Source organism: Gymnoscopelus microlampas (genome assembly GCF_963454915.1).
Source record: "Gymnoscopelus microlampas genome assembly, chromosome: 7".
Classification (NCBI taxonomy): Eukaryota; Metazoa; Chordata; class Actinopteri; order Myctophiformes; family Myctophidae; genus Gymnoscopelus; species Gymnoscopelus microlampas.
The window spans coordinates 26,526,540-26,550,694 of record NC_139944.1 but is presented as its reverse complement, the minus strand read 5'-3'; the positions used below and the strand labels follow the sequence as shown (position 1 = coordinate 26,550,694).

General features: G+C 40.6%; 1 protein-coding gene across 1 annotated transcript; it reads right to left on the bottom strand.

Annotated features, from left to right (window-relative positions):
• cers5 (ceramide synthase 5) lies at positions 1 to 23,760 on the bottom strand. The gene is made up of 10 exons (XM_084063205.1): positions 23,421 to 23,760; positions 12,823 to 12,928; positions 11,340 to 11,470; positions 10,962 to 11,019; positions 10,749 to 10,799; positions 9,260 to 9,352; positions 6,394 to 6,522; positions 5,047 to 5,153; positions 3,412 to 3,568; positions 1 to 1,311 (listed from the first exon to the last, which is right to left on the bottom strand). Exons 1-10 carry the CDS (start codon positions 23,591 to 23,593, stop codon positions 1,135 to 1,137), a joined length of 1,182 nt encoding a protein of 393 aa, XP_083919331.1. The 5' UTR covers positions 23,594 to 23,760; the 3' UTR covers positions 1 to 1,134.
• Positions 23,761 to 24,155: the final 395 nt, after the last annotated feature.

The following is a 24,155-nucleotide window of genomic DNA, read 5'->3' as shown; positions in this document are numbered from 1 at the left end:
AATGTATTGTTATCTTACATGGAAAAGGAGATTTAAATTTCTCCTTTTACCTATATTTCCATGGTAAAATATATTTATTCTATTCATGGACTTTTGTGTGGTGGTTACCTTATGAGTGAGTGACGTGTGTTTCTCTCATAAGGAAAATGTCTTGCGTATTAAGTTGTTAATTATCCAGGCAAGATTAACAAAGAAAATGTTAATTTTAACCACTCAAACCCCACTGACTACGTATTCATATGGCAGTGTGGCACGGCAAAAATAGCCAATCTAAAAGCTCACAGCGCATGTTGTGAGCTTGTAGATCTGATATTTTCGAAAGATTAACATTTTCGCCAGTTATGACAAGCCCAAAATAGGACCGGCAGGTTGAAAGTGGTCAACAGCTTTGTCCTAGTAGAGAAATACTGTACAGATGGAAGGCATAAGGACTTAAGTGCTATTGTATCACTTTGTAAAATATTAAAAAGCCTATTCGAAGCCCATTCATAGTGCAATGTGATGTTTCTTTGTAGGATTCAAATAGAGAAAGCAAGCTGTCAACAAATTAATATATTTGGAAATACATTTTTTACAAGGCACTCAACTGAGAACCAGTCAGACTGTCAGACATAGCATAGTCTTCAAACCCGATTCCTCAGTATTAGATGGGTAGTGAAATCCAAAGTACAAGCAACATTAGTGTACATACAATTCATACATTTGGTCTCAGAAGTAGTAAAAATACAGTAAAACAGAACAGACCAATTTAAGTTGCAGAACAATGCAGTAAAAAAAAGACGGTTCATCTGACCAATAAAACTGGGAGAGAACATTCAAACCAAACATCTGCAGCAAAACTCAGGACAAACAAAACAAACAGGTTTCACTACAGGACTCTGTAATGTATCGCCTTAGTCGGTGTCAGTCTGCATATCCATTGCCTGTTCAAACACATCTGTGCACACTCACCGTCACCGACAGAGAGACTGACTCGTAAGTCGAGTGCGGTAGGAGATGATGTGTGTGATTGCGGACCCAGAACCATGAATGTCCAGGCAATAGCATAAGACATGATAGTGTTCTGTGAGACATGATGGACAAACTGCAGGGCCCGGGTTGCAGTCGGAGCAGGGTGGGGGTCCCATCTGTGTGTCACCAGCTGCTATTGTGGTTCTGTGCCCTGGCTTTGATAGTGGCACAGATGCCATTAGTTCCGTTCTCACCCTTAGGAGAGGTGGTGGTGAGAGGGGAGGCTTTGAGCTGCTCTTTGGGTACGTCAGTTTCTTCTTCAGAGCTGCTCTCGATATCGCTGCGGACATCGTTACACACCTGGCAAACAAACAGAGAAAAGTTTTAGGTGAATTGTTAGGCCGCACTGAAGAGAAATTAACAAAGACTATGGTTTGTGTAGAATGGCCATTAATTCATGTAGTTCATCTGTAGACTGGTGTGTGTGTGTACGTACGGGCCAATTCATACTTTGTTGCACAACCCTTTCAATAAATGTCACAGACAGGAAAAAGTTCTATTTGCATTGCAATGTTATCCTCATTTCCCCCACAGGGAGGCAGTGTGGGCTACTTCAACTGTCTGCTGCCAAATGAGAAACTGTTGGACATACCTGACATCAATAGAAGCCATTACCACATTATGACATACATAATGCACACCTCCCCCCAATTATGGGTGGAGGTGTGCTTTTGCTGATTTATTTTTGTATTTGTAATTTGTTTTACAAGGGTAGCGCACATGAATAAATAAATTAGTAATCACTGTAAATGAGCCAGTGTTAGCTTAGAGGCAACCGTAGTCCCTGGATGCACGTCTAGGAATAAACCTCGATCTGATACAATGGCAGCCTTGTTTGTTTCAGTGCAATTTAAGTGCAATACAAATCCTTTTGGGATTGGTAAATGAATGATGAGAGCCGCAATCCCTAAAGAGCGACCGAACTAACACTTACAGCAAAGAACAGAGAAGGTATAGTTGTGAAGCACACAGCGAAAGGAGAGAGAAGCGAGAAGGGCTCAGTGGAGAAAAAGGGACAGAAAGACAGGATCCCTCCCTCTCATTCCCGAGGGATAGGAAATGAACTGCGTCTGCAGAAAGAATGAGACACTGTCAGGAACAACAGATTGAAACAAAAAGGAGAGCCAGTTCAGGACAAACAGCTGCTGTGTTGTTGTCAAACTTTCTCACATGCAGATGGTACATACTGCATATCAATACGCACTTTTCTTTGCTTTCATTCTAGTAGTTCACTAGTTCGTTTTAATATATTTAATGTATTATTTTTGTATATGACAAAAAAAATACATGACTTTCATGTGCTTAATTTTGCAGGTAGTTTTTAGATGATGCTGAACAGTTCTTCCTCTTTAAAAGTGTTTTTAATTGTTTTTAGCCAATTATTTTTGCCCCTTCTCCCCTTATGCCAATTAATTCCTCCCTGCACATTTTCTGTGTGTTGTCAGTACTTGCACCCTACTGGCTCACCTGCCAGTGAGGAGCCCCCACCGGGAGGACGCAGTGCCTCTGTCCTACTCCTCCTGCCCACCACTCCCTGCTGACAGGTGCTGCCTCAGCCCGTAGGACATGCTGTGAGAAACATCACCTGCCCCGCCTGCCTTACCTCCCCTGAACACGGGCCAATTGTGTTGGTATAGACGCTTGACTAATCTCTCAAGACAGATTCAGAGCTCCGCAGCTGAATCTGTCGGCAACTCCCATTACAACGTGTAGAGTTGTTGTTATTAGGAATGAAAACAAAGGACCATCACCGGAAGAGGGCTGAAGGAGAGTGAACGTGCCGACATCCGGTCTCTACACAGGGAATTGGGCAGTGCCCCTAGAGGCAAATTCAAAGGAATTCTTTTTTTCCCCGGTTTGATTTGCCAATGGGTTCCTAGATTGACGCTTGACAAAGCCGGATGGAATGCGGAGTGGATTCGATCCCTTAGACTTCCCGGTGGTCGGCAGGTACTTTTACCACTGCGCCACCCGAGCGCCTGCTATTCTTCCTCTATGTAGTTATAAGCACCATCAGGTCAAAGCCTTTTAAAGCTGCATTATGTGATAATTTGATAGTCACAAGGCTTGATGTGCAGTATGACGGTTTCATTGAGGCATAACGCCACCGACCAATCTTCAGGCTACCCTCCCTCAGCTCCTGTCAAATGTGTTGAAATACCTTGGCAGCACCATGCTTTAAGACCTGCTCACCCCCTTCCCATACATGTGCTTTTCACGACTAAGATTACTTCAAACTGCATTTTGGCTGAATGGCCATTGCAACAATGTATTTCCGTGAAAAAAGTAATCTGAATATTATGCCGTGAAAGTGCAGTAAAGAACAGGATTTTTATGACAGCTAGCTGCCTTTAGTTGTATAATCTGTCAGTAATCCAACAATCCATATCATCTACGCACCTTGCCACGTAGCATGGCTTTGATAGCTATGCGGGATATGAGGTAAAACCAGATGATGTGCAGCACTTGAAGGACCAGCAGTAAAGAGTTGAAGAGCCACCAGGAAGGATATGGTCCGATTATGGCCCAGCTCTCAAAATAGGTAGAGTTGAGGATCCTGGAGAGGGAAAAACCACAAGAACATCATAACATGCATGCATGACCACACAGATGCACATAATAGCCTTAGTTGTGCTTGAGTTCACTCACGCTATCACTCACACACATGAACAAACTCCAACACAATCATATAGCTAATATCAGCATACCTACACCGATGTGCAAACTGTACATGTGCAAACCCGTCTTCCACACACACAGGCATGTAGACAAAATATTTAATCGTAGCATGAACAAGTTGGCAAGCTGCACTTTAATTATATCACTAGTCACGTCTACTGGTGTAGTGTTCACACAAAAACAGAGCATGGCCAAATTCACATTTGGGTGCCGGTGAGAGCAACGCAGCCAATTTGCCAGAGGCGACAGCCATCATGGGTCTATTCACTCTGTTGCAACATTACGGTATGGCCACATGTTCCCCAGAGCTGGATGAGTGGCAGGTGTTTGTCATCAGGTCCTACCCCCCTCGACGAGGTATGGATTTCAGTCCTGGGTGGTTGTTCTAGCAGCAGCAGCTCTAGCATTATCCCTCAACCACACCAAGACATTGAATATAGCTGCTCAGGTTACATTCACCAATGATAGGTCTCTCTATTGTCTGCCACAATGCCTCTGGAGAGAGAGCTTTAGCGTTCAGCTGTCTGTCGAGAAATAAGCTCTGCCTAAATAAATTAGCTCACAGAAAGTGCTAAAACCAAGACATTTGTCCATATCCCAGAACAGCGGATAAGACAAAGAAAAATTGTTGATGATTTGTGTCGACGGTAATGAATCTTCAGACCAAATAGGCTACATAAGTGTGGGAGGGCATGCCATCTTGAATACTGTTCCTAGTTACAATTAAACTGATTCATCTGTCTATTATCTATCTATTAATTCATGAAATCTGTGTCTGTCTGTGTATCTGTCCCGGGCATAACTCGGGCCGGACCAATGGACGGCAAACTTGGTCTGCGTGTCGCAGATGACCAGTTGTGAGGAGTGGGAATTCGGTCGGACTGGTGGGGTAACCGGGTTGTCCAGAACCGAGATTCCCAAAACCTCCGTCTGTCTGTCTGCTGGTCTGTGGAGGACACACTGAATCGGTGTGTGTGGCTAGCCTTATTGGCTATCCCAACCTATCGGTTTCCCGGATTGGCTAAGCTTTGCATTACGTTTGTGCTGCTGCAACAATACAGGTGGTAGCGTGCACAATAGATATCAGTTCTTTAACAGAGTGATGCAAAACATGTCTGTTTCTGTTTCCTACTGTCTGTCTGTCTGTCTGTCTGTCTGTCTGTCTAGTAGGGGTGTGGCATGCATTACCAAATGGCATCGTTACCGACTTGCATCGTTCCCAAGTAGTTCAAATAATGAACATAAAATTGATATAATTTATTTACTTGCTTTACAGTATATTTATCATTTAACCTTAGCGTCATTTAAAAATGAGAATATTTATTCTAGTTCGGTGGATGGCATGATGGCACTTACCATATTGGAAATATGACAAGCCGTGTTATGAAGAATGCAACACTAAAAACAATGAACAGGAAGTCACACAAGCGCTGGGACTTGGCATAGTTGGCCAGCTTGGCTGCCTGTAGAGAAAAAAACACATTAGATTAAATTACAGCAGCGGTTCTCAACCTGTGGGCCGGGGCCCACTGGTGTGCTGCGAGGGTATTGCAAGTGGGCCTCCAAATAATTGGCAAAACACTAAGATTTAATGATTATATCATTAATATCAAAAAAGTGACAACCGATAAATTAGAACTTAAAGTATTGATTGATTGAATCCTATATTAACATGATTATTAACAGTACAGGTAGTACAGTCAAAGATAATGCTAAAAGGATAACAAGCCCCAGGGGCTTGTTTTCATTGTGGTCCATTGTACCCAATTCATCATTAATACATATAATATTAATTCATACTTATAATATGTTACAAAACATATTTATAGTACGTTAGTTCCATTGATCCAAGGTGATCCAAGGTGGAACACAATCAATCATTAATATAAACATGCTCTGAAAAGGCACGCGGCCGTTACTGCCATCCCATTATCCCATTATTAAGTGGTCAGATGGGTGGGCCGCGAACACTCTAGATTATCAAGATTTTCAAACAGCCTTGGCTGCCACTGCTTTATGTTTATCATATACAACGCGTTGCAATGCGACCCGTTGTGATCTTATAGATCTGTTTTTTTTGGTTATTTTTGTCTAACGCTAAGTTAACAAAATTAATTAAGTGTTTGTGACTAAATAATAATTGGCCAGGGAACTTTTGATCCCCCAACCTTTTCAATGATTACGGTCATTTGAATTATTATTACACCGACTGGCCGTGTCTATAGAGTCGTAGCCATAACATAGGCTACATGTGAGATTTGAAGAAGTCCAAATGAAGCAGCATGGTAAATATTGTGTCCCATGAAAACGTAACGTTATGTCATTGCAAGCAGTAAGCACACTGTGTGTGTGTGTGTGTGTGTGTGTGTGTGTGTGTGTGTGTGTGTGTGTGTGTGTGTGTGTGTGTGTGTGTGTGTGTGTGTGTGTGTGAGAGAGAGACAGAGAGAGAGAGAGAGAGAGAGAGAGAGAGAGAAATACGGAGAGGGATATGAAAAGAGGGAGAGATATGGAGAGAGCACACGCGTGAGAGAAAGAGAGATAACGTTCAAGCATATTTAAACAATCATAGCAGATATAGTTTTGGGTTTTCTAAAATAATTTGGGAAAGTCAAGAAATGTCAATTCATTCCACATATTTTGCAGTGCAGGGTGACTACAAGTCAAACAGTGTTGTATTGTGTAACTATATTTACTGTAACTGACCTCTAGCAGGAAGTCAGACGAATCGTGGACACACATGACCAGGCTGCCGACTCGCAGCATGTTGTTGGCGTAGGAGAAACTGATGAGGCTTATGGTAGCCAGGTGATGGATAAACATGATCAGGAAGTCCTGTGGTTAAAAAACAAAACAAAGCAGAGGGCAGATCTGCATGTGGTGTGGTTGTCATTTTAACTTGTGTGTTGTGGGTTTTTAAAACCGCAACACATACTCACCAACACAAGAGACAAATTCAACACAGTTAACATCTAAGACCCATTAATGATGAACAGCGTAGAGCACATAAAACGACCAAAAGAGACGGCTGTTATGGTTGAACAGTTTTATGGTGAATATTTTAAGTAACTCCTTGCGGCAAATGAGTTTCCCCATCAGGCATATTAACTGAACTCGCTTGAGTTGTGCTTGTGGCGTTAATGTGGGGAATATGGGAGCAATATGGTATTCACAATGACCTTTTATTCCCTCACAGAGCAGCAGCAGAACACACATAATTAAATAATGCCATTATTTATACATCAGTGTAGTGGGCATTCTTGTTTTTACAGGCTATCACATATAGACATTAAGGGTTTCCAATGACTTAAACGTACATTACAGAATGGAAATGGCTGTTTTATGTTTATTATTGAACAGGGCAAAACCAGATGGAAACGGTCTCTAAAGTATTGCTGCTTTGTGAGTAAATGGCTTCAGAAAGACAGCATGTTGTATACTATAGTGCATTCAACCATGTTAGTAGTACCGAATTTGTTTTCAGTCCAAGTGGCAAGTAGTTTAAAATTTACATTTGAGTTCAAGTGCAGAGAGGAGACGCACAACAACCATATCATGAATCATGAGATAAATCTCTCACACACAGAATTTCTAAACAAGACGATGTTCAAGCCTTTATAGGAAACGACCAGCAGTGTCACACAGACTCTTGATTTGACACATCTAGATGGTTATGGTCGGTTAGGTTTATATTATGTTATATTTTGTACATGACTGTAGGGCCTTGAACAGACTGACTTGATCTTTCCAGACAACCACAAAAGGGGTGACAGGGAGACTGTCTTGTTTTCACACTTAAAAACATGGTCCACTTTAGTCATTCCCTGCTGCACAGCAAGACCATAATATCATATAAAACAACTACAGCTGAGCCGGATAGCTACAGTACAATCATATAGTTACCGTTTGTCATCATGGCCTTTTTCAGGGGACATGCCAAACTGCAGCCTGTACAGGCTTTTACACTTTACATCTTACATCAGGCCTTTACTTTTACATCATTAGCCTAATGATAATAGCAAAAAGGCTTTTCTATTAAGTTACAACCAGCAACTTTGGAAAGTGTTTTTGCCATGCATGAGTAGGACCCATGTTCTTGCTACTCATTCCAAGGTCGTAAAACTTGGCCACCTCATTAGTGTTAGCTAATTAAAATTTAAATAGGAGTGATTACTCAACAGACCTTCGTTTATGGCCGAAGCTCGGTTAAGAATTGGCACCTTTATGGTTAGTACAAATCTTATTTTTATGTTTAATGCATTGGCATTTCTTATGTAAACTTCCAAACGCCCTTCACAGCCAAGATTCACTTGTGTGTCCCAATGTTACTATCATTGTCGAGCATACTGTACTGTATGTTAGATAATATAGCACCGAAGTGCTGACGTCACTCCCAGTACCCCTGGGTCACAGCGTTATTTTTTGTATTTGTATGGAATCTCTATGGGCACATCTTAGATTGCGTCATATAAGAACTGTGTTCCAAAAATAAACAAATCACCATGCCGATTTTGTCAGGTATGTGACTCTGTGTTGTTTATCATATTGAGTTACATTTGATAACGTCTGTGTTTGGAGAAGAAAATAAAAAAGTCTTACTCTTTGGATAAATTACTACTTTTTCACAGTCAGTTCATATCCATATGAGTAAAATCGCCGGGGTGGTTTGTTTATTTTTGGAACACAGTTCTATGATGCGATCTAAGATTCCCTTATGGGAATTCCATTATGAATAAATAATGCTGTGACCCAGGGGGATAGCGCCCTCTAGCGGCAGTGATGTCAGACTTTGGCACTCTATACAAATAAGGCTGGGCTTGTTTGGAGGCTTTGGCCACTAAAGCCTTAGTGTAATAGAAAGGCATCTACAGAAGCATTCAGTTGAGTAAGAGCTAGCTACTTCATCTCTACGTCACACCATGAATAACATAATTAAATCAAAGGCACTAGGTGGCACAAAGGCACTCAGCTATGGCTGATATGGCTCCAAACCTCCAACACAATGACTAATAAAAAAAGGTTTACTAACCTATTTATCTTTATCAAACACTACAAATTCGCTGTGAGGAAATAAATGAACCAATAAAGTCAGGACAGTGTCTGTGGCACTATGTGAACACCAGCTCCAACCCCCTGGTACTTGGTGGAAGTTCCATAATTCTATTAGAGTTAGGCTTGCTCCACTGTCACATGATAGTAAGTGCTGAGTCTATCTGACATTCAGAGATTGAGCACGTTTTCTTCTCCAGCAGAAGATCACATGACATGACCCCCTCCACAAAGGAGCACAGTTACAACAGCTTGTGACAAAGCAAAACCACAAATCTCTCTTTTAGATTTTAGATGTACAAATACAGACAGTCATTCTGAAAGACACCCACAGACACACTCAGAGACACACAGTTAAATGAGGAACAATACGTGTATTTGCAAATGTGAAACAGGGAGTGGCAACACTGAGCAACCACAGCAGTGCCCCTTCAACCCATCTCTTCATCTCTCTCTCTCTCTCTCTCTCTCTCTCTCTCTCTCTCTCTCTCTCTTTGACAGTACTTTCCATGGTACTACTCACCTTTCTTTTGATGTCAGTGAATTGCGAGAACATGAGCGACCAGTAGAAGGCCAGTTCTGTTACATAGTAGTAATAAATCCCTGGAGTCAGGACCTAGACATTGATAGAAAAAGGTGGATTGGGTCATATTTCCGATGCAAAACAGTTGTTAGTTACTCAAGAGTGTAAAACGTAATGTTAAACTAACTTTCAGGATTTAGCTGCCTCTGAATTGAGCCCACCTCACCACAAGTACAAAACTCACTACTTTTCAACAGTTAAATTGTTTTGTTTGTTTTGAGGCGAAATGGATAGGTATAGATAGATAGATAGATAGATAGATAGATAGATAGATAGATAGATACATAGATAGATAGATAGATAGATAGATAGATAGATAGATAGATAGATAGATAGATAGATAGATAGATAGATAGATAGATAGATAGATAGATAGATAGATAGATAGATAGATAGATAGATACTGTAGATAGATAGATAGATACTAGATAGATAGATAGATAGATAGATAGATAGATAGATAGATAGATAGATACTTTATTAATCACGAAGGAAATTTGTTCTGTTCAACAGCATCCAGTATGGATAATGCCTTAGCCAAAGTCCTCTTCTCTGCCATTGACACCACAGAGTCAAGCTCAGTCCCTATCACCTCAGTCTTGTATATGTTGTACACAAGACAGAGGTTTACATTTTATCTATGCATATTTACATATGGGATCCGGTTTCTGTGGCAGGTGAGCCTGGCACAGCCCTGCAAAGAGCAGTGTACCTGTCAGATATATAGTATGTTTCGGCTGCTGCTGTCATCATGCAAATCTACCTAACCTTTAAATATAACTACAACAATAAAGGGTCTGGAACTCATGTGACTCTATATCAGGAATATGAATATATAAAACCATATATAAGTATATACGGTACATCAACATTGCTCACACCTTTTTCTTGGCTGGGTCAGACCTAAGGGTGACTTTGATGGTAAATGAGTGACACGACCAAATGACACCATTGGTCAAGTTACAGGTGACCAGGTGACCAAGTTACAGCATTGGTCATGTTACAGCACTTTAACAATACATATTACTGGGACCACAACAGAGAATTGGAGATGAACATTTCATATCGAGAAATGCACATGATAGACACCATCACTGACTATCACTCTAGGAAAATGCCCACAATTCCACACAAAAGCCCAGCCTAATAATACTGTGTTTTTCACTGAGTCTTGTTGTGACATAATGTCATCTATACAAGGACGCAGATGAGGGCAGCAAAGTAAAAGTAAACAGACATTAACGTTTGCTTTCAGGTAGGTTGAGTATGAGGATGATTAGAGGTTTCTGTGTCATTGGTGATACTATAAAATTGTAATAAGTTGAAGCTCCTTAAAATGGGCCTGGAAGATGGGCCTGTGAATTCAAGGAAAGAACAATAATAAACAAACAACATGCACAGCAAAGTCATACACCAATCAGTTTCTCACCTGATAAGGGTAATTGTACCAGCAATGACGTGTATTCCACATCCAGGGACACTGTACAACAACACAATATTAGGTCAGCAAACAAATGCTATTGTTATTACTGTATGTATGGAAAATAAACACAAGCCTATTGATTACAATTTGTCTGAGCAAACAGTAAATCTCTCTCCCCTGACAGGTACACTGCTCTTTGCAGAGCTGTGCCAGGCTCACCTGCCACAGAAACTGGATCCCATATGTAAATATACATAGATAAAATGTAAACCTCCACCTAGAAAATTAATGAAAAACAAAATAGTTGCAATAAGATATGATGTCATTATTGATGTAGCCATGACAACATTATATACAAACCAAATAATACAACCTTGAAAATGACAATACTCTCACTGAATGATAATGTGTGAAACTCAAACATATCATGCGCATAAACTTGACCCCCCCCCCCCCCACACACACACACACACACACACACACACACACACATAACACAATATCCTCACAGAAAGCACTGTGCTATAGCCTATGCTGTGTGCTCAAACCCACAGAGAGGTCAAAGATGAGAGCAGAGCATTCGGGAAAAAAACCTACATGCTCTCACAGAACTTGGTGTGGGTGCTGGGTTTGTCCTGGTTTCGCCGGTGCCGGAACCAACGCTGGACCTTGCGTACCTCCCAGTCCAGCTGCTTGGATAGGCCATCCAGATGCCGTGAGTCTGGGCTCTACAGGAGAGACGGAGAGACAGGGACAGAGAGAGTTGGGGTTGGGATTCTTATCATAACAAAAATAATGTTTTTAAGAGAAGGAAGCAGAGACATTTGCTGCACAACCATGTCAGAATTTCAGTGAATGACACATTGCAAATGTTCATGAGCATGACACATTGCAAATGTTCATGAGTCTCTGCTATTGTAGGTAGAAACATAGTCTTGCATAATTGTTTCCTTGTACACAGCTTTACATAGTTCCTCCAATGGAAATAACCCCTACAGAATTCCTGTAACTTGAATACTGTTGCAGACAGAAGTGGTTTCACTAGTTTAATCTGGCTGTCTGAATCACACTTTAGCCTCACTTTCTTAGCTAAATGAAATGCATTATATTCAGATCTACTGTAGAACCAGTCAAATACTTTCAAAAATATTACTGCCTTCGATCTTGTGATGAATAAAACAGAGTAGGCCCCGCTTAGCTCCTGCTGTGTTGCCTGCATTCACTAGGCCTCTTGAAGCAAAAAAGAAAAAAGATAAACCTTTTTGGACAACGCTGTTGGTGATACTATGCCTATGGGCATGCACTGCAATGTGAACAGTGAGCCAAGCCAACCTTGGCTATCCTTCCTTTGTTTACTTTATGTGCAGTAAAGGTAATGTGTAGCCTGCAAGAAATAAGAGGGATAAAAGGAAAAGTTGAAAGGCTAGTTGAGCTTGGAGTAGTGTAAGTGTGTCAGTGCACAGTCAAATTCTAAGTGTTAATTTAACTCAAGAGTGAAAGAATGGACTGGGTCCATTTACACTTGATCAGGATGTTACCATACCGAGATTTACAGGGTACAAAGACTTTTGCCTAACGATTGATTTTATTAGTATGAATAGAAGCACATAATGTAAGCGAAATTTAACATTAGGCAATATATACAGCTTATATTTTCCTGATGGCTTGCACTGTTGGGGATCAATTTAACAGCAGATATAGGCTAAATAACATACAGTAAGTGAACATGTACCTAACTATAGGCTCAAAGTCACAATCCAGAAACCTTTAAGACTAAAGTGTATGCGGCTAACTGAAGGAAAATAATGTATTCTCAACTGTCGGATTTAACCGCAACCCAATTCATAACATAAAAAGAACATACAGTCTCCAGAGATTTTTTTTTTCGAGAGCAAATGGCATGTGACAAGATGTAAGTTTCAAATAAACTGACATACACCTGTGTAAACTCAAAACATGTCAGCCCGCCATCCATGAATGCATGAACGAAACCACATAGTAAACAATTTTTTTTTTAAGTAAATGGGCAAATAAGACAAAAAACAAATACAGACTAAAAAACTAGTAATAGCGTGTTTACCTTTGTGATGGATGTAAACACTTTCTCCAACACAGCATTGGGCTGACCTCGCCGCCCCACATCTGCCTGTATGTGGAGACTATGGGCACACACGCCAGCAATAAACCTGTCAACGCAGAGGACAGGATGTCTCACTACAGACCATAAGGTACACATTCTGTCAGTATGGATGTAAATATAACTTACTGGGCCTGTTTCGCTAAAGTGTCACCAAAGACAAAATCTGGTACCAGACGAGACGAAGAGAGAGAGAGAGAGAGAAAGAGAAAGAGAGAAAGAAGAGAAGAGTTTTTTATGAGTCAATGTTTATTAAGTTTTTCAAAGAGAGAGGAGATTAAGTAGTATATCTATGTTAGTGCATGAGCTTCAATTGATATACAGTTTGTATTTTGTCTGGTATGTAAATATCTTGATCTGGGGTTCTTTCACACATTCAGACATAAAAGTCAAGAACTTTTCCATAACTTTCTGAGGTTGTTTTGTTAGGTGAAACTATGTCAACTAACATTACTAAAAGAAAATTAAACAGTGAGGTTTAAAGTCATGTAAATAATGTATCAGGTGTGCTTTTTATACTAACACTGAGGATTTCACTGTGCACTGTGCTTAATAACATGCTTAATAATAATCCCATAAACGGTCCGTTCTAATCTAGATTTCATAAAGTGAAAAAGACTCTGAAAGCCAGAAAATACAACTGATTTTGATTCTCTGCTGGACAGCAGATCATAAGATCTTGTACACACAGCCAAGAGCACAGAGACCGATTTCACAATAATGACACTATTATAATATGTTATCACTGCAATACAATAAGTTATATGCATATAAAAGTAATAGAAGCCCACAAGGTCAGTATGCAGTTTATCATCACAGGAGGTTAAGCTAAAGATAAACCTTCATTGATCCCAGGAGAGATATGCAGGTGTCATAGCAGCAACAGCAGTGAGAATGAAATACAGGAAACACAGGAGAGTTAAAGCTCCTAAAGCTGAACATAAAAAAGCAGAAGTGCAGCAGGATTAGCTTTTTTATATACAGTAAAAAAAAAGAAGAAAAGCTAATCCTACTGCGTTCAGCTTTATTTGGTGTGAACGAGGCATTAGAGTCAAGAAACAAAACCAATAAAATTTGAATACAAATAATCTGGGATGATTACGTTTACATTTGTCAGCACCGATAGTAGTAGTACATCAGCAGGGTGCGTGGGTTACCTAGGTTACATTACATGACTGACATCAGCAACGTGCTTAATAAAAGAAGATCAGAAACAGCTAGTCCATGGCTAAGTCTTAGTGGGGAAGGCACAACCACAAGCAGCGGACATTAATGCAAGGTTTGGACTTCATCCTGTTCCACTCTTCTGTGTGGAATTGTTCAGTTGGAGGAAAGCTTGCTCCAGGGGAAATTAACATTTAGCACAACGTTTAACCTGCTTCTGGCAATGCTAACCGGTTATACTGACAATGTTACCTGCCAAAGGTGCTGGCTACTGCACCTACTCAGCGTCGAGACTATACAAATTGTTAATAATCAATTATTTTTTGAGTAGCCAAAATAGTTTTACCCCCTTTTTCCAAATTTAGTCGTTATGCCAATTAATTACTCCCCCCACACATGTCTGTGTTGTAACTGCTGTTTGTATCCTACTGACTCACCTGCCAGTAAGGGGCCCCTACCAATGACCAACATCACCCTCCCCACATGGCTTCCAAACCCCCGAACACGGGCCAATTGAGTTAGCATAGACGCCCTACAAAGCTGGATGCACCATGGTGGATTTGAACCCACAACCTCCGTGGTGGTAGGCAGGGACTTTACGCTAATAATCAAATTTCACTTGGTCAACTCAACTTCAATTAATTAAAAGCAAAACAACCAAAAACAAAAAGACTATTTAAACACCTTTCTTATTTTGTTAGTAATGCTGTGGGTTTAATGTGCTGCTCAGTTGTTTGGTGGTGGAAACTGGGCATGTATTTGTAGCTGTGATTGTGCACATGCATGAGTGTGTGTGTGTGTATGCGTACAGTACATGCTTGTTTTTTTGCGTACATCCGTTAAAGCTGGCCCCAAATATTCAAATGGGTGTGTGACAGGTCGCTATTCAAACATTAAAATATTCTGATGGTTAATTTTCTACATTTCTTTTTGCCATTTTATGCTTTATTTCAGACAGAGACAGTGAACAGAGAGACAGGAATGGTGGGAGAGGGAGGGGGGATGACATGCAGTAAAGAGCCTCGGGTCAGATTTTGAACCCGTGCCAGCTGCGGGAAGGACTATAGCCTAATTTATGTGGTATGCATTCTTATTTGGTGAGACTAGTGTTGTGTGGGAGTGACTGGGGTTATTGTACCCTCTGGCTAAATGGCCATAACTTTATCAATGTTTCACTTATATGAATGAAATGGCTTCATAGGAATGTTGGTGTAACTAAGAGATTTGCTCAAATAAATATATTGTTCACAAGCATTGCTAACAATAGTCTTAAGTACTATACGAGTAGACCATCACATGCAGTGTACATGGATTAAAGCAAAAATAAGCCCCCACACACTACAGCTGTGTTTCCTAAACAATTGGCACAATATGTAGAATTATCATGTTTAGGTTTTAAATGTATGTTCTCGCTGTTATGTTATGCTACATACAGCCAACCTGTTGAAGAAATCACAGATTGAATTTGAGGCTTTGCACCATGTATTGTGCCATGTATAACACTGAAAATAGCCGATCTACAAGCTCACAACGCTATTTTCAGTGCGTGGCACGCAACAGAGTATAATCATCCTTTTAGAGAAAGCAAAGAACAGACATGCTGGCTTCTATGGAATCCAAATGACTGAAATCAGTGGTGGCGACTGAGAACTTTAATCCAAGAGTGTATAAGTAAACCTTGCCGAGCCATGTGGCCCATAGGACAGAAGTACACCCCCCCCACCCATGATGTACTTCTGTCCTAGACACCCCCTAGACATGACCCTAGCATGTCGCAAGGACTTAATTACCCCCAATCCACCCCTTGATGCTGAGTGCCAAGCAGGGAGGCATTGGCTGCCCTCAACATGATTTCACAGAAGGATCTGATCCATGATGTGGTGACCCGATGGGGATCTACACAAGAGATGCTTCATCGTTTGCTCAGCCATTAGTTGCTAGTTTACACGGCACTGGCTGGAGAAAGAGGAATATGGCATCTGATGCCCAGGGATGCGACATTTAAGTGTCATAGAGCAACTGTGTCAGCTCCTTGAACCTCTGAGCAAGTCAATGCTTTTTTGACAGTAATTTTAATGTCAACACCTCCACATGCATGAAACAGTGAAATTGTCCTTATGAGGTCAGGCATAAGCAGTGCTCCAAAATATATTAAATAAATAAATAAATCTCATCAATTGAGCATAGAATGTGACATCATTTTTAAAAAAAAAGGGATTTCATTGTGTAAAATGTCACACACTTTAAGTGTCTGAAATTAAAAAATGTTTTAAATCAAATGAATATCACTAGCTGAGTGATTAGTGAGCCCGCCTGGGGAGCCAGAGCCCCTGGTTGTCCCAGGTACGATTCCAGGCCACGCCAGCAACGTGTCGATGTGTGTCCCTGAGCAAGACTCTTAACCCCTAATTGCTCCCTGAACGCCACACAATGGCTGCTTACTGCTCCTAGTGATTACAGGATGGGTAAATGCAGGGGACATATTTCACGTATGCCGTGCAAATATACAGTGACATAAAACACCCCAAGGAGTGGGGACCAATATTATTATTTATTGTGGCATTTCCAGCATGCAGTATTTTGCTTTGGATAACATCTCTGGTTAACACCACAGTGGGTGCATTAGGCACCAGCCCAGGCTTAATCGTGTTTTAAAATTACACTATCACATTTTCTACACAGACAATTCTGGCATGTTAATTTAACTCTAAAAGTGTTAAATTAGCACTCTATATTTTACCGTGTACAACAATAATTTGAACTTTTTACATATCTTCCCCTGCAGAACATTTATCATCAGTGCAGTAGCTTAAATTAGTGCCTTCAATCTTTTTAAGCTAAATCCGGAAAGAAAATGCCCATTGAACGTAGAAAAAAACACCTTTAAGCTAAATCTGGAAAGAAAATGCCCATTGAACGTAGAACAAAAACACTTGCAGTTGATAACCAGAGGACTATAATGTACTGATTCAGAAGGTGTTAAACAATCTGTGCCAAACAATACCAGTAAGATTTGCGGTAAACTGATTAAATACCTCCATGCATTACTGAGAATATTGAAATTCCTTGGTTCCTCGAATACACCACCCAAAAGCCCATGCCTTCATGCTTCATCATTGTCCAACCTGACCTCTGGCTTAACAAATGCTTTCAGTAAAGAATTTGAACAATTCGAACAAGCCTACGGGGGAACTCGAGTAGAAATGACAAAAACTTAAATTTTCAAAAAGGGTTTCCCTCTTGCTTACTATAGGCATTACGGTGAGATTATCAGTAATCTCAGTGTAAATATTTTGTGAACGCAGCAATAGTTATCCCCACAATATTGTAACCATATGGATATTCGGTCCAAAATATTGTGATTGTGTCCATATCGCTTAGCCCTGATGTCATCACTAGAGTTCTCCCCACATCGTGATATGCTGATTCTATAATAAGGGGAGTCCCCTGTAACAGCTGGAATTCCCTGGGACTTACCCATTTCCTATCATGGCATTTCCATTTAATATGAGTTCATCTTTATAAGTAGTAAGTACCAGTTCTTTTTCTTTTTCTTTTTGGAATTTAGCCTAGCTGATGCTTTGAACTGCAGAATAAACATACATTTGTAGCTCGCCTTCATTTCAAGCAAGGGGTAAAACAAAGATCTAACCCTTATCCCCTATGGTGTCGCACAGCGAAGATAGCAGATCTACAATCTCGAACTTCAAGATGGTGTGGTAGATTGTGTGAGCTCGTACATCGGCTATTTTTGCTATTCGTTGCTCGCAGAAGTACACAGGGCTTAAGTGCTTAAGGTAACATAAAATATTCTAGTGATCACAGAAGGTCAGATAATGGGAGAGTGAGAACATAATAAGAACAGGGCGAGAGCTGATAAAAGACTGGTGTGGCAAGGGGATCTAATTAGGCGGCGTGAGGTACATTTTTAAGAGATAGCTTTTCAATTTGTTCTTGATGACAGAGAGCAAGTCTGCTGAGTCACTGAAAAAAGATACTCACACTACAGGCGATCCCTACATGGATTTATTTCAAGAGATCATGCTTCTACAACATGTAGAAGCATGATAGAGCTCTTATTTTTCATAAAAATTCAATATGGTTTTTCGAGGCCTAGGTGTAACTTATTTGGAGTGCACAACCTTCTAATCTGAATCAAAATTGTTTTTTTTCTTTTCTTTTTTTAAAATATATATATACACAGCACTGTTCTAATAATTAATTCATAATACCGGTAATTCCATTCCATTGTGCCAATGCCGTACATAGGAGATGGTTCTCAGTGGTGGGAATCTGACACTTACTGCCCAATAACCTGAGCCATTGTGATGCATTACATGTGAAGGAGTGAAAAAAAGAAAACCCAGCTTGTGTCGCTAACAAAAAACCTCCCACTTGTTCTTCCTCCCTGTTCTTATTGTCTTGCAACATGAACCAGCTTCGCCTCCTGATACCTGGCCCATCCAGTTCTGAAATGGCACCTGAAAAACCATACAGTAAACTATGTGGATCACAATCTATATGGATTGCAAACTATGTGGTGCCATTACTTACTACTGTACATTTACAAAGCAACCAATTTAGGCTTTCCCTTAATAATATAATTCCCTATAAAATACGTTGTTCAATACCTCTGGTCTGTTGAACGATTGAAGTTGCATGTTTGATCATTAACATAGCAATAGCCATTACACTTCACATTGTTAAATTGATTTAGCTGAAATGTGAATTCTGGCGGAGGGATTTATACGACTGGCATTGGGTTAAAAACAAACAAACAAAAAACTAAGTGGCATTAATCAACCATACAAGCATAGGAGTATTAGTCTAAATAATAAATAAAGTTAGTCTAGTAGTTGGTGACAATATCACACCACAGAATAAATATATTGCACTGCTATTCTGTAAAATAAAACAATAATCCAGGCAGAGGCGTCTACCTATTTGGGGATAAGCCTGTCACCTGGTAGAACTGCCCAGCCCTGGGCTACAAAGTTCAGCTTCATGTGACATCATGGTAAACATTACTCCAGGCAATGCATATTATGCCTCTCTCGTCACAGTCTGCTGTGTAGGCTACCTTGAACAATACATAACCACAAGTTAAAAAGTGAGTCAGGGACATTAATATGCAGGCTCCAGGACAACAATGCCATTGTCACTGGTCTCTTTTGAATAAAGCTCTTTAATCTACTTGTAGGTTGCGTTGCAAGTCTAATTCAACTGTCCTCTGTTAGCCCCTGGGAGCCTCTTAGTAATGAGTATAATTTTACAATTTGTCAGTGATTAAGATGTTCATAAAGGTTAGCTATTTCGCCTTATGCCACACTTATGGGATATGTTCTCTTAAGCATAGGCCCAGTGATCAGCGGTGAGGATTAATGTGTCAAAATAGCCCATTGTTAGTATGAACCTGCAGAGTAACCTCAGGAGGGGAATGGGATGAACAAAAGTGATAAGGACAGGAGAAAAGAGGGACAAACCAATATATTTTAGTATGTCATGTGTCAAAACATCCCTGTTCATCCTCAGAACCTGACCACTCCAACATACACAAAGCCTGTTGCCAGGAGACAGGCTCGGCATGGTCTGTGTACGCTCACAGCGGTGACGCTTCGGAGGGGGGCAGCACAATCTGTGACTGAGAAAGAAAACCTTTCCCTGGCACTCACATAAGGATGGGACCGTTCAGAATGCAGCACTGAATGCAATCCCTGAGCTCGCTATGATTTACTACAAGTTAGAAGCTGACAAAAGCAGACTGCACTGTTAGTTTAACCACCCTGTATACTTCATCGTACAATGACTAGTTAAAACAACCAATCTACAAGCTCACACGTTAGAAATGACTGACACTAGCCGTTACCAATAATCAATTATGCAAATTCATTGTGATTATATCAACTAACTGTGATTAGGCAATTATGTAATAATTGTGACAAACCTAAACATGTTGCATCACAACATGTGAGCTTGTAGGTTTTCCATTTTCACTGTTGTTGTTCTTTTTTTAGGCACCAGGGTGAAAGTGGTTAACTAACGGAGGGAAAACGACACATCAGGAAGAAACAATAATGTCAGTTTTCAGGGCAACAAATGGCAGAATAGGAGGATGTGTCGACATGACATGAGACATCCATCATTTGTTCCCTCGCTTCCTCAAAAACTATTCCCAGGCAGTGGTGTTCCTTGTACGATGAGTCCAACAGGTGACATACCCACTACTTACAACTTAGATGGCGCTAGATAAGAAAAACTGGTTAACAGCGGATTGCACGGCATGTCTGGCTGATCATAATCCCTCACACATTATTGTTTCCATTCTTAACACTATTCAACCCATGACAGGGCTTAGTGAAAGGCCTCAGCCTGCACACACCAACAACCCTGACTGTTCCAACCGCAAAGTAATGATGATTATGATCAAACAAGAAACGAGTCTAACAAAGAACACCTGTTTCACTTCTGTAATAATAAACGTCAACCTGACTAAAGTAACCACTGCCTGTAGGTAAAAGAGAAAAGAGGATCTTGCAGATAAGCATCCTTGTTCATGCATTAAGGTATGGCTTGACAGGGACAAATGACATGTTTGGAGGGATGGGCACTGCTCAGCAGTACTGGTAATTGGTAAACAAGACCAAGCTAGTTGCCCCTAGAGGCAAGTTTATGGCTACATACTGTACAGTGTAGGAAATAAAGGATCATAGTTTTTGATCACCTTTCTAAAATGCCAGCGTTAACATGGCTTGGGTTTTGAACACAGTTATGATATGCACTATGCAGGCCTGTTATTCTAGGCCCAGTTTAGGTTACACTGGCTTATTTTCCATTGTTCTGCCACTAGCCGTGCAGCAAACAAACCTTGGCACAGGCCATGGCTGGCAGCTGGCAAAGAGAGGGGATCATCAACGTTTTGCTATCGTATGTGATTGTGTGTGTATGCACAAATGAAGTATGACACTGTGCAGAATATACGTGTACAGTATGTGTACAAGGTTTGTGTGAGTACATTTGCTGTACTTTTTTTTTACTCGAAATAAGAGCCGGTTGAGAATATTTGAATAATATTCTAGTTTACATGCAATTGACACATTTTTAGATTGTAGATCTATTTTTTGAAAAATCATAAAAATTAGTGCAAATCTTCAAATATTATATTTTTTTAAGCAAACATTTGTAACTAAAATCTTTGCTCTGGGAGGGGGGGGTCCCTGGCTGGAACAAAATATTTTCACGGCCAAATACATATCATTTTGGGTGGTCCTTGACATGAAAAGGTTTGGGCACCAATGACATAACAACATATATTTTTCAGAAACCAGTTAGGATTTAGAAGACATTTGTGGATGTGATCCCGGATTGAATGGGTTAAAACCACGCTGTGTTTGAGCTGTGGAAAGCAGGTGTTGGAAACCAAGCCCAGGTCCGCCGGTTTTCTGATGAATAAATGAATGAGTCAGCCACGCCAGAGTGACAGACAGTGCTAGAGTTAATGGTATCTGATAATATCGCCCCAGGCACTCCACTCCCCTGGAGGCTAAGAGCCTCAGGTGAGAGCGGAAAAGCCAGAAGCTGTTGGCACATGATAGCTTCCCCGGTTACCATTGTGCCCGATAGAGAGACAGCCCAAACACCTCGGCTATGGTTTCTGATAACCTTTTGTATCCGACTGCTCTTTATTCACAGGCACTTTACTCACTTGCTACCGAGACCAGATTCACAAGATGACATCTAACATCTAATCGTATCCTGAAAATCTACTTACTGTAGGCTGCATAAACTCTAACCATTTTATCTTGCTCAAAATGTAGCCTAATAATTCCTCCCTCCCTATGTTGTGAGTGACCATGTAGCTACCTTGTGGCTATTTTCAGCACGTGGCAATGTTGTTCAACAAAGTATAACGGTGCTTTAGAAGATGACATGCATAAACTTATCAATTAAGACTTTTTTCCTAATGTTTCACAGTGTCAATGCAAATAATCCTGCTAAGCCTTGACAGGCCTGTGATTTTGAAAAACGTTATCAAACAGTTGGATCATCATCACACTCTCCATGCTTGTTCAGTTTGTGGTTTTGGTTGGTTTAGTCACTAGCAGTGCCTGGAAGTAGGCGTGATTCAGATTCACCAACGAATGCCATACTTCAGTCATCTGTTATTATTTACCACTACCAGTATTTCTCTAAAAAACCTTACCAAAGCCATCAGACCAAAGATTAAACCCCCATGAAGAGAGGACATTTGGTGGGAGGAAATGTGAATAATCACGTTTGTCACAGCATAATAGCCCACAAGAAATCAACTAGGCCTACTGTGGAAGTGGAATTCCAATGTTTTTTCCAGTGTTATCAGTATTATAATAGCAATCTGGCCTGGGCCTGCCTTATCTTTTTTAAGGATAAAAATATAACTTCCCTCCTGTGTAACAGTCAAATGAATAACCAAATCCCGTTTGCTTCTGGACCGGTTACCAAAGTAAACGCCTCTGTGACATGTCTGCACTTGGTTAGACAGCTAGAACTGCCTGCAGCTTGGCATGATGCGTGCATTTAAAGTTAGGGTGTGCTTCAATGCCATATGTCATCACATCAATACCTTCTCTACTGTGCAATTCCCATAGCCCTTGCCATAGAAACTTTTTGCAGAATTTAAAGTTTACAACTAAGTTCATCCACACTTTGGTTTACAGTGGTGGAAAGTAACTAAGTACATTTGCTCAAGTACTGTACTTAAGTACAATTTTGAGGTATTTGTACTTTACTTGAGTATTTCCAATTTCCAATACTTTTACTTATACTCCACTACATCTCAGAGGCAAATATTGTGAGCTTGTAGATCTGCTATTTTCAAAAGATTTGTATACATTTGAAAACTTGAAATGGGACATTCTACATAATGAGTACTTTTACTTTTGGTACTTTAAGTACATTTTGATGCCAATACATTTGTACTTTTACTCAAGTACATTTTGAATTCCGGACTTTTACTTGTATTTCTATATTGCAGTAGGCTATTTATACTTTTACTCAAGTAAAAAATGTGAGTACTTTTTCCACCACTGATAATAACCATCACCATGCCTACAGACACAAGATGTTACAATGGCAGTTTCACAGCAGCAGCATACCAGACTGCCCTAGCATCATGCAGGGTCTTGATTTGAGTGAACGACAGGAAACCGCCAGCTACAGCGGTTAGCCACGAAAAGTTCAAGATTTTTAGCAGAGTGCTATTACACAGTTATTACACAGCCCAACAGCAGTGGGGTATCATGTGAAGTTGCCCCGCAACCCCCTAACCGTTATATGTTCAACTTCTTCAACCTGTAAGTAAAGCTACATTTTGGGGGGTAGGAGTAGCGCATTATACACACCTCTCGAAGAAGATCCTAAGGATAAAAACCCCAGCCGCCAGCGGCAAGGCAGAGAGCAAGTGTCCGGCTTTAGGGTACTCTACCCCGGGCGCTGGGTCTGCGAGGTCCGCCCAAGTTACATTGTGTGGCAGCCAAAACCTCTCGTTCCAGAACCAGGCTGAGAGAGCAGCCATTCTTCACAGTTTTGTGTCTTGAGCCCGTTTTGTTTTTAAGAGGTTGCCGTATCCACCAAAAGAAGAATTTATAGTAGAAGTATTATAGAGATTAAAGGATCTCCTTCTTGAGAGTTTTGTTGATGAGTTGTTGCCCCCCACTTCACTAACGTTACCGCCCTGGGGAGATGCTACGGAGGTAGAGGCTGCATCCCATCGCTCAGAGGGACAGTCGTGCTGCGATTGGTAGATGCGAAACGGAAAAAAAATTCCAGAGCTCGATGAATGTTAGGGACCAAAAAAAAAGTCACTACCAATCAACTTTAAATTGCCTGAAACGTACTCCTAACAGGTTTTTGGGGGAACAATTTTTTTTTTCGTTTCGGTAGTGACACCATTGTGTCACTACCGAAACGGAAAAAAAAATACTAAGTCCAGAGCTCGATGAATGTTAGGGACCAAAAAAAAAGTCACTACCAATCAACTTTAAATTGCCTGAAACGTACTCCTAACAGGTATTTGGGGGAACAATTTTTTTTTCGTTTCGGTAGTCACACCATTGTGTCACTACTGAAACGGAAAA

Bases quoted from the DNA above. Each gene is read 5' to 3' on its own strand.
- cers5 (XM_084063205.1), bottom strand. From the start codon at position 23,593: ATGGCTGCTCTCTCAGCCTGGTTCTGGAACGAGAGGTTTTGGCTGCCA. The intron at 5,154-6,393 runs GTCAGTTACAGT...TTTTCTCTACAG, and splicing joins CGTCTGACTTCCTGCTAGAG to GCAGCCAAGCTGGCCAACTA. The intron at 3,569-5,046 runs GTAAGTGCCATC...TTCCCTCTCCAG, and splicing joins CTTGTCATATTTCCAATATG to GATCCTCAACTCTACCTATT.